Here is a 12,500-nt window from a genome sequence, read left to right on the forward strand (position 1 = left end):
TGTATGTAGAAAAAATGTTTTCCACAGAAGAACATAAGGGAAAAAAATATCTTTCTCATGCTTCTTAAGAGTATGCATGCTGAAAGAAAAGATCAACTAGAATAATACTTAGTTTAGAATTAGCCAGAAAACAACTAAATTTCATGGGTATTTTCAATATGAAATGCAAAGCTTTTAGCTTCTTTATGTGGAGCTGCCAATAATTGTTAGACAATCTGACTCTGGCTCACTGAATGCAAACAGTTACTTTACCAGTAGAAAGGCCCATGGGCAGAATGGTAACCCTGTCCTAACATGGAAGCTGGAGCCAACCCATGGTCCCAGAAGAGGAGGCAGCCAAGCCCTGGGCAGCTTGTGAGCTCCTGTCAACCACAAGCCTCTTTCTTAGAATCACACTCAGTGTAGGAGAGAAGAGTTGGTGTATTTCTAGGAACACAGTTGATGTATAAACTCAAATGCAGAATTGATTTTTTTCTAAGGTCGGTAAGACAATGCCTAAGTTTTATTAATAAATCAAAGATAGACAAATCAAAACTCTGCCAATTAAGAGATCATTTTTCACTGGAGACATGAAATATAAAAATATCAAGCAATCACATTAACAAGAAACAACAGTAATAATTGAATGCAAAATAAATGGCACACTATGGTGGTACTAAATGGTAAAGAAATCATTAAGACTGCAAATATCCGTAACATTTTAAGTAATAAGTGAAGCTGAAGTAAGCTCCTAATTATGAGTAGTGTTTAAGTGGATAGAAGAGAAACATTGGTAGGTTTCTTAGGGAGGAGACTGATCTAATTGTAGCAGAAAATTCCTCTTGTGGAGCTGCCAGAGATACAGTTAGTAAGTAAGAGCCTAAATTGGAGGGAGTGGGTACAAGAATTGCAAATGGGGGTTTTCTACTTAGTTCTTTTGGCAATGATCTGCCAGCCAAAGTGTTAAATCTGGGAGTTTAACTCAGTTTACTTTTTTTAAATACAAAATTTTGCTATTTTGATTTTATGGTAATTTCTTTATATTTTTATGGCTGATTAAACAAATTAATGTTGTTTTTAATATAAATATGGTAGACAATTAACAAAGAACACATGTTCAGATTTTATGGGAAGGTTTATCACTGTCAATTAAAAACAAATTTAACATAAGCTGGAAGTCAGAGTAATTGTTAAATCATGACTTTTATAATCTCAGAATAATCAGATTGAGAGTTGATATCCAACATGAAGGAATTTTGTTATTTTCTATCTTTTTGATTGTTTATTTACAAGGTTGGCCTATTCCATGTATTCCCTCCAGTTTTTGCTAACACAGGTGGCAGCTGAGAACTTGTTGCTGTAAGATGAGTGGTAGCCATGCAAATAGGAAAACAGTGGGTAACCCACATCGCCACTGTGTTCATCATGGATACCTTATCTTTCCTGATATCTACCATGAGTACCTAAACATAATAGAATTTATGGCATACTAAACTTTTCTTTCAGGTTCTAATTACTGGAGAGTTGTAGTGATTACTTATGGGACTACAGAGGACAAATATAAAATAAATCACTACAAGTTTGGGAGAAGAACAATTAAAAGTAGTTCAAACAACAGGAGTCCTCAAGAGAGTTCTATATATGTTTGTAATTATGAAAAAAAATCTGTTCTATTCATTTGACCTTTAAAGCACCTTTTGTGCTGATTTAGAGAAAGCGTTAAGAAGGCTTGATGGAAAAATTTTACACTGCACAGTGTGCTGGACAAACTGTATCATAGCAAATGCTAAACAATAATGTTGTAAGACTGTTTTCCTGCATCCTGTCAATTCCTGTTAGACTCAACTGGGCACAGTAAGAACAGCATTGCCTCCACTCTAATGAAAGATATGACTGCCGTTAAAAGTGTGTCTCTTGAAGAAAATAACAATCCTGTTAGGTGAAATATTAGAGTTGTATTTTTGGCAAAGAAAATCTGATGGTCTACATTGTTATGATGAGGGGGGCATACTTACCTTTCATCTTCCTTCAGCTACTGGAATATATGTATGAGAAAAGATGATATGCCATCCTGGTATTCATTTACAGTGGGTAATTTATTTCAGAAATGATAATAGCTTTGAAAACAAGAATAACAAAAGCAGAATTTTAAGTATGAAAATGTCCCATGCTTATTTAAAGTCTGCAGTATTAGTATATAGACAATAGTGTTCTTGATGGTGAATCAGTCTACCTTGTGTGACAATGAATAGAAATTGTATTAAAATAATAAAAATCATAATGAATTTCAAGGAAAAACATCAAATGTGATAGGCTCACAAATAATTAATTTCTCACCATGATATATGAACTTCAGTTCTTCTGTTCAGATGAAAGGTCATGGTCAGTTTATAGATTGGAGTTGATAGTCAAAGGCTCGTCACCTGACCCACTGCTATTCATGCAAAACAAAACAAAACAAACTCCTTAAGGAATTAAATTCCATGTGGCTAATGTTAATTAAGAAGGACATGTCTTGAGATTCCGACAAAAACTATTATAAGGTCTAGCTCCAACTGAAAATCACATTCCATACTCAACATTAATCCTGCTTCACTGATGTGATTATAAGATAATAGGAAAGCTCTTCCTGTACATTGGGGCAAACAATCATCCCAGGACCCTCCATAATCTAGGTACTAGTATTTGTATCAGTCAGGGCTTTCCCAGAGAAACAGACCCAGCAGAAGATATATATTAGGATAATTATTTCAAGGAATTGGCTTATGGATTGTGGGTTATGTCTGGATAAGTACAATGTCTGAAGGGCAGGCCTGCAGGCTGGAAACTTTGGGCAGGAGTCGAAACTACAGTTCACACATGAAATTTATTCTTCTTCAGGGAAACATCAGTTTTGCTCTCGAAGACTCAATTGATTAGATGAGGTCCATTCACATTATGGAACGTCATTTCCTTTACTTAAAGTCAACTGATGGTAGGTGGGGACAACATAACAAAATGCCTTCACAGCAACACCTAGTTTAGTGTTTGATTGAAAAACAGAGGGGGCTTCCCTGGTGGCGCAGTGGTTGAGAGTCGGCCTGCCGATGCAGGGGACACGGGTTCATGCCCCAGTCCGGGAAAATCCCACATGTCGCGGAGCGGCTGGGCCCGTGAGTCAGGGCCGCTGAGCCTGCGCGTCCGGAGCCTGTGCTCTGCAACGGGAGAGGCCAGAACAGTGAGAGGCCCGCGTACTGCAAAAAATAAACAAAAAACAAAACAACAAAAAGAAAAACAGAGGACTGTAGCCTAGCTAAGTTGTCACATAAAATTAACCATCAAAGGTGTAAACTGAGAAAAATTTCAGAAGAAAACTTAGAATATACAATGTAAATATTAAGAAGCTTATATATTGCAAATCAAATGCTAGAATTTTTCTTAAGAAAATAAAATATGTGTATTAAAATTTACAGAGCAGACATATATTGTAGTTTTATAGAAGGATAAAAAAATAGGGCAAAAGACACCCAAATACTCAATGGTTGGATATTTTAGAAATAAATTAAAGTATGAACAATTACTATACATTCATTAAAATTAATAGTTCAGAATAACATTAACATACATAAATGGCTACATCATATTCATGGTATTATAGTAAGAAAGAAGACAAACTCTGAAAGAGTTTATACATTACATTTTCAACTTTGGAGTAAATTCTATAATAAAATGAAGGTTTTAAATTGTAATAAAAGAAAAATTTAATAAATTTTTGAAACTTTTTGGGTTCAAACCTTTTGGGTTGAACCTTTTGGGTTCAATGGAGGTCGTTGTGCTTTTCCTTTTTTATATTTTCAGTATTTTATGAAATATTTTCTAACAAATACTTGAATTGGAAAAACTAGAGCACATGCTGTCTTCAAAATAAAAATGTTGTCAGTCATTAGGCACATAATATATTTCAGACAGTGTCCTGGAAAACTTCTCAATATTCAATGCATACTGCAGTGTTTGCCACATACAAGGTCCTGTTCTAGATGTTAGGATGCAGTAATAATGTAAGAAAAAGCTCTCTTCATGATGTTTACATTCTGTAGAGAATGAGATACCAACCTCTGTACTGAATATAACATGTTCCACATCTCAAAGTAGACAAGCTTAAAAATCTGGTATTGAACTGAATTCGCATCTTAACTATAAGCAAAAAAAGTCTTTAATTTGGAAGCGCTTACTGTTATTTACATTCTTCGTTGTATATGTTGTATTTAAATAAAATTCAGACTCCTAACCAACTTAAAAAAAAAAGTCTTTAAAGCTCCACTTTATTTCTCTTCTAGCTTTCACCTGCATTCAAAATCTCTCATCTGTAGCATCTACTATTCTTCCCTTTTCTTATTGTAATCATCTTAATCACCCAGAGATCAACTCTGGAGTATTTCTAAGTTTAGTTTACAATTCATTGTAGTCTGCCCTACACAACTAGTACAATTGTGTATGAAATTAATATATATGTCACATTTTCTCATTATTCTTCTCTAAGTAGTCAGTTCTGCAAGGATGGGGGTCACAGTTGAATATGAATTAAGCACAAATGGTTAAATGAAGGAAAGCAGGTAGACATGTTTCTTCCCATTAGGATAAAATATTCTAATTTGTAATATAAATACTATAAATGTATTTTATATATACACATACATATGTATTTTAGATACATATATGCAGATATATGTGTGTGCACGTATATGTACATGTGGGTATATGTATACATATATGTATATCCCTTTAAATTTTAGAATATAGAATAACATTTCTTGATAAAAATTCCACTGACAAATTTTGGAATAAAAAATAGATTATAAATGATAAACATTTCAATACATCAAGAAAATCTGTGAAAAAGAGTTATAAGAGACAATACTGGGCATACCAAACATTAAAATAAATTGTGCCACTACAATAATTAAAGCAGTATAACTGGTTTCAAATATCACACTGAAAAACTATACAATGCAAAGTGAAGAAGTATACGTTTTACACATAAATTATTACTGTGAAGTGCTGGTAACTTTCAAATCTGTCCATAAGTATAAGCAAATACTTATTTATTGGACAGGAAGAATTTTCATGCAGAGAATATGTTGAAAATACTGATAGATATTATCATATGAATATAAATATAAAACTAAACAAAATCTTTGGCACACTAACAATGCTGATTGGGACAGTTTCTAGATTGTAACTTGGCAATTTGCTAATAAACCCTTAAAATTGCCAATGATTTGCTTCAATAATTCACTTTTAAGAACACTTCTATGAAAATTATTAATTAAGGGTTAGATGACTTTTCACAAATCACAAAATCATTTATTATTTCTGAATCTTAGAAACTAAATATCCAGCAATAGGTTATATAATCATTATGGAGAATTGAAAAAAATCTTAATGAAAATGTATAGCTATTGATCTATATTTTATTGATATTGCAAAAACAAAGTGACAAAGATTCCAAGTGGTGACTTTAATTGACTGTTTAAAAACAAAATTCAACTGGGTAAAATTTAAAGATCTTACTGGCTTTATTCAGTGATTCATGGATCATGTAGCATTCAACCTAATAGCTAAAAAGGAGATCCAAAGAGCTACACAAGGCAACAGATTTTATAGGCAGAGAGCAGAAACAAGGAAGTCATACAAGGAAAAATAGTAAATTGGTTATTGTAAGACTACTTTCTTCACAGGGATTGCAGGGTCTTATCAGGCATATTATGTAACTAATGCTGGTCAATTCCTCATTGACTGGTTTAAGATTCCATTTCTGGGAACCTCATATTAAGTTAATTAAGACTTGGTTTGGTGACATGAGGGCTTCACATTATTGACTCCACTTGGCCTGTTTTCTTGTCTTTAACAATTATGTTGGATAAATTTCTTTTTTTTCTAATTTTTTATAACGAACTTATGTTGCTCTGTAGTCAGGAAAAAAAGTGAGTTTATATATATTATTTTATAGTTACTCTTTCAGTTATTACAATTAAAGGGCAAATAAATATATTTGAAATCTTAATGGGTATCATTTGCTTCATGAAATATGGGAAATGAGTTCATTAACAAAATATTAGTGAATAATTATTATTGCTATTCTAATATCATGAAACAGTACAAGTTATTTTTCCAAACATTAAAATTTAGAGATTGATTGGAATAAAAGTAGCTGTGCTTTTTATTTTTATCATTTAATGAATAAATTCCTGGAAGCTATATCCTCCCAAAGATATTTTTAGCAGTTTAATTGTAAGAAATAATTAACACAGAAAACTTCTTGTTTGCTTCTAAATACAGAATGCAAGAATATCAAGTGGGTTCTAAAAATGTTCAACACATTTTTCTCCCATGTTCTTAATATAGAGAACATCATTGATTTTTTCTTTTTTTAATTCAAAACTTTATCAAAGCCTTAAATTGGCTGCCTGGCTACACCTGGTCTTATGCTATTAACTTTATATCATGGTATAAACAGAAGGGTGCAAAAAATATATATCTGTAAATAGTTTTTTTAGGAAAAAAAGTACATGCATCATAGGCCTGATTCAATTATTTCATTGTTTTTATTCTATATTCTCTACAAAACAAGCTAAATGTGTGTATGTTTGTGTGTTGTATAAAACCTGACCATATTCACATATATGGAACTCTGCCATTAACTACAGACTTTCTAGCACCATGAAATCATTACTAAAATTGACCGTATCCTGAGCTATACAGTCTAAGTCAATACACTTCAAAGATTAAAAAGCAAATAGAGAATATTCAACAAGCTTGATTTAAATAAAATTTAAAATTTGATAAAATTTTATAATGTAAAAAAAATGAGAAAATCCCTGTATATTTGTAAACTTGCAGTACAATTTTGAAGAATTCTTGAACCAAAGAAAAACATCACAAGATAAATTAGAAAACATTTTGAACAGATGATAATGAAAAATAGAACTTGTTGAATATAACTAAATCTATTCTTAAAGGGAAAATTTACAATCTTAAGAGCATATATTAAATTAAGACCCCTAGAAACAGGAGACTAAATTAAGCTCAAAGGAAAGTTAAAGGAAGAACTTCTAAAGATAAGAGCAGAAGTTAACAAAGTGGAAAACAGAGACTGGCCACCATCAACAATACCAAAAGCATTTCTTGAAATTTACTACTCCCTACCAATATTGATCTACAAAGCAAATAAAATAGGAAAAGACAAAAATAGCCAACATCACAAGAAAGAGAGCTGTCATTAGAGTTCTGACACCAATAAAAAAATAAATAAAAGGAAATATGAAATATTTTACGCTAATTATTTTCAAAATATAGATTAAATTTTAAAACCCTAGAAAAAAATACAACTTAACAAATTGAACATAATACGGAGATAGCTACATTTATTAAATCCATATTTAATAATTACCTCAAAAAAACTCTCCAAGCCCAGGTGGCTGTACTAGTAAAATCTGTCATATGTGAAAGAATATTACATAAACTTTCTGAAAGAATATAAGGACAGCATAATCTTGAAACCAACATTTTTCAAGAGCAGTACTAGAGAGGAAATTTGAAGGATGGTCTCTCTTATATATATATATGAGAAATATATAAATATTATTTATATAAGAAATATATACATATTATTTATATAAATAATATTAGTATTTCACAGTGTGGTATTGGTACAGGGTTAGAAATTTAGACCAATAAAATAGAGAACCCAGGAACACACACACAAATACCTATCGGTAAAAACAATATGGGGGGGGGAAAACAAGTAGGAGTACTTACATACTCTGCTGGGTATTAAATACTATATTTTTAAAGTAAGTTTTAAGACAGTGATATATTTACACAAAGATAGAAAAATTGACCAGTGGAACAGAATAGAGAGTCTAGAAACAGACCCATATATATGTGAACATGATTTATGATTGATACATACCTGAGACTATATACAGAATCAATCCCTAGTGGATTGTGGAGTTAAGCATCAGTAGTAAAATAATATTTTCAAAAATGACATAGAAAAGGAACAACAACAAAATATGAATCATTATATAAAAGTTTGATCTATTGCCATACATTAAAATTGAGCTTTTGATCATTAAAAGACACTATTAAGAAAGTAAAAATGTGAGACACTGAAAAGAAAAATAAAATGTTTGCAACACCAACAGAGCATATATATATATATATCCCAAATATGGAGAACTCTAAGTGATGTTTGTTAAATCCTCAACAGAAATGCATATATATTGCACCAAACAATATACAGAAGCATGTTTATAGCATCAATATTCATGATAGCACCAAAATGTACACCAACACTGAAATAAGTAATTTGTAAAATATCAATATAAAATATGTTGAAAAAGAAGAAACTGCTATTAAATTCAATGCCAAAGATGAATATGGAAAGCATAATGTTGAATGAAGTTGGAGGGTGTGTGATAAAGTGTACCAGAGTTGGAGTGGGGATTCTTAAGAGTAAGTTTCTACCTCTTGACCTAGGTAGGGCTTACTTGAGTATGATCACAATGTGGTAGTTCATAGAGATTTACCCTCTACCCGTTGCATCATGCATAATTCAATTAAAACTTTATGTAAATATAAAAATACCACATCTTCTTTATTCATTCATCTGTTGATGGATACTTAGGCTGCTTCCATAATTTATAACTGTAAATGGATTATAGCCTAAAAAAATTTGAATCACTATGTGGTACACTTGAAACTTATATAATATTGTAAATCAAATAACCCCAATTTTAAGAAATGAAATTCTGCCATTTGTTAACAACATGGATAGTCCTAGGAGGTATCATGCTTACTGAAATAAGTTAACCAGAGAGAGACGTGAAATAAGTCAATCAGAGAGACACAAATACTCTATGTTATCACTTACATGTGGAATCTAAAACATAAAACAAATGAATATAGCAAAACAGAAACAGACTCACCAGTACAGAGAACAGACTGGTGGTTACCAGTGAGGAGGACCATGGTTGGGAGAGGCAGGATAGGGGTAGGGGATTGAGAGGTACAAATGACCATATATTAAATGGATAGGCTACAGAAGAGTACTGTACAGCACAGGGAAATATAATCATTATTTTGTCATGACTTTAAATGGAGTATAGTGTATAAAAAATATTGAGTCGCTGTTTTGTACACCTGAAATTTATATGATGTTGTAAATCAACTTTACTTTAATAAAGATAGATAAAAGGAGAGGCAGAATGTCACATATTCATAATATAGGATGACATAGCTGAATGTTACATGGGTGTCTTACAATATGAGTATCTCAAAAAGGATTATAATTAAGGTTACTTGCTGGGTAGGTAAACAAATAAATTGACTAGACAGTGGATCTACCAAATTTTTCTATAAAGTATTAGATAACAAATATTTTTGGGTCTTCATGTCTCAGAGTCTTTGTTGCAACTATCAACTCTGCCATGAAAGCAGCCTTAGATTATATGTAAAGAAATATGTGGTTCTGTTCCAATTAAACTTTATTTATAAAGAGGTGGCAGGCAAGATTTGGCCTATGGGCCACTGTTTCTAATACCTAGATTAGATGATTAGTTAAACAGATAGCTAGAGTGAGTGAGACATGCATATCTACACATTGAAACATTTTTTCTCATCTTTCTAAAAAATGGGCACATAAAAATTATTGCTGGAAATCTCCTAATTAAGTTATATTTAGTTAATTTTTTTAAAATTTTACTTGCTATACTTCTTGCTATGTTTTATATTTCCACAACTAATTACTCTCTGCTGTATTACTATTTTCAACCTAAAGATATATAGTACACCACATAACCATATCTAAACCTGATCCCTTTCAATAATTTTCACTCACAGAGAAAATTAACAATGTAAAAAACTGAAGTAGAATATTATGCTCTAACATTGTTTTAATCATTTTTGAGAAACGTCTGTTTATTATCAGGATTTGTTTATTTCATTAGGTGATTGCTACAGTTTGTTGTTTTATTAAAGTTTATATTTATGTGAAAATCATTAAGGATATCTAATTTAGAATAGATTAATCTACTTCTGGCTTTGTTGGTTTTATGGTGAGATAATCTATGTACTTAAGTCTTTCTTCTTTTGTTAATAGCGTAACTAATTGGTCAAACAGATGTTTTTACAACACATGCTAAAACCATAAATTTCTTATCTAAATGGTTGCAGGCAAGAATTGGATCCATGTAAAGCTGAACTGACTATTCTAGGGAAGACTATAAAAGCAAGCGAATCTATTGGTTATGTACCAGGAAAACCACTGCCAGAATCAGGGGCTGTCTTTATTGGTGGACTTCCAGATCTTCATGAAGCAAACCAGGTATTTCTGTTTATGACATAAAATATATTCCTTATGTTATTGTATGAAAAGGAAAAGTGGGAAAGCTCTAGAAGTTTCCTCGTTAGTGGGATTATCTACATGGTTTCAAAATTTTTTTTTTTTGCATTCTACTAACATATATATCTTCATCCATTCTGCCAAAGTGTACTAAAAGTGTATTGTTCTCATTACTTAGAATTACTCCAGTGTCAAGCTGCTTTCCTATCTTATGGCTATATGCATGCATTATATTTCATGGTAAAATTAAGTGTGTGTGCTTTTCTTCACCCCTATGCTAGTGATTTCCCTGGATATATGAGGAGTTGGCTCATATATCCACACATAAAATATGATTCAAGAAATGGAACTGGAACTCCATCCCCAAGTCTCTGCTTCACAAAGGGTTCCCAAGTATAAGAACACTCTCAACTGAGTTCTGTGCTTATGCCAGCCTACTCGCTAAATCTCCATTTAGGTAATCAGCTCATTGTTATCATTATTAACCTGTATTTTAGGATGAGAGCTTGCATGCTGACTTAAATGGTATTGATTATTTGGTTCCACTTTGTTATTATAGGCCATTACTTTAAAAATTTGACGTTGCTTGTTAAGTGTAACAATCGCTTAATGTACCATAAGTGTACCATTTATGGATATTTTCTCCTACTGTATTTATCATTGTACTCTACATATTTGAACATACTATTTTTTATATTTTTGGAAATATAAAATGCTATTATTTAAAATTCTCACAAGTAATACGAATTGGGTATAAATCTACTCACTATTTCATAACTATTATGATTCCATTATAAGTAAACTTAAAAAAAATCACAACAAATATACATAAAGGACAAAAGTCTCTTGCATAGTTGATGTGACACATATGCCTTGAACAAAATAAGGAAATTACATATCTGTAAGCATATGGAATTTACTTTAGATTCAGCTTTACTCCATTAACAGTATATTTATTTATCATTAAACAGACTTATGGGCCTTTTTCTATTATATTAATACACTTTATTGACTTTTTCCTAGATAAACCAGCCTATAAGCTCAATAAGATTAGAAAATATCTGTTTTGTTCACCTTTCTATCCCCCCAAGGCAAGGATAGTTTCTGTTACATAGTAAGTTCTCAATAAACATCTTTTGAATGAATAGTTCAAAACTGGATTAAAAGATTCTAAAAATTTACATAAATTTATCTTTAGTCATTTATAGTTGGATTGTTCTCATTTCATAATTATTATATACTTCCCAAATAAAAGGTGGGTTTTCATATAGAATTTAATTTTTGTGAGCATACATTAATTAAAAGCAGGTTGTTAAGACTCAAGGAATGCACAAGTATCTCTAATACAGATAGGTATTTACTCTAATTGAAATACAAACAAAATACGGAGCCAATATAGAAAAACAGAAAAGGAAGACTTCTGATCTCCTTAGGGGAGTAAGGGAGTTTGTAGTTAGGTAGAGATCTGAGGGATGATCAAGTGTCCACCAGATACACAATACATAGACTGTCATTGCAGGCAGACAAAACATCACCCACACACAGGCTTAGTAATGGGAAGGTTTAGGAAACGGAGAGTGGGAGTAGAAGTAATTTATTACTGGGGAGACATGGATTTTAATGTGAATTGAGCAGGAGGAAGGCTTGTTGTTGGAAAATTCATCATGCAGTCTGAGCATAATGGATCCTGAATGAAATACAAAAAAAGTATATATTTATAGGCTGGTGCCTGGAGGAACCATTTAAGAAGTTTGAACAAGAAGTGACATGTAGTTTTCACTCAGGTAGCAACTGAAGTATAGGATTGGAAAGGTTTAGACTACAGGTCAAGAATTGGTAAAGTTTGTCAATAGGAATAATTAAACAAGAAACGATGCTGTGCAATAAGAGTGAGAGGATGAGTGCAGAAGCCATGGTATTTGTGAATAATTATAGATATGAAGATAGAAAACTTCAGAATTTGAATGAACAGGTTGGCTTATGTAAGCAGGAAATTCATGTGGAAATCACAAGATTGTTTACAGGAACAGATGGCAGGTTAATTTTGGTAGCTGTTACTTTGGGCAGGGATAATTTTCAAATATTTAACAACTGGCTTGCAAATATCACTACATCAGTTCTTTGCGTTATTACATTC

At 31.8% G+C, this 12,500-nt stretch overlaps 1 protein-coding gene across 1 annotated transcript in view; it reads left to right on the plus strand.

Moving 5' to 3' along the window:
* EYS (EGF-like photoreceptor maintenance factor) overlaps positions 1–12,500 on the plus strand; it is a gene marked incomplete at its 5' end in the record, with an annotated part of 885,136 nt that overhangs the window by 214,202 nt on the left and 658,434 nt on the right. The window contains one exon of the mRNA XM_007449587.1: positions 10,195–10,345. Within this exon, the coding sequence (XP_007449649.1) occupies positions 10,195–10,345 (151 nt within the window). The remainder of the gene's footprint in view (positions 1–10,194; positions 10,346–12,500) is intronic.

This window comes from Lipotes vexillifer, unplaced genomic scaffold (assembly GCF_000442215.2).
Source record: "Lipotes vexillifer unplaced genomic scaffold, Lipotes_vexillifer_v1.1 scaffold793, whole genome shotgun sequence".
Lineage (NCBI taxonomy): Eukaryota > Metazoa > Chordata > Mammalia > Artiodactyla > Lipotidae > Lipotes > Lipotes vexillifer.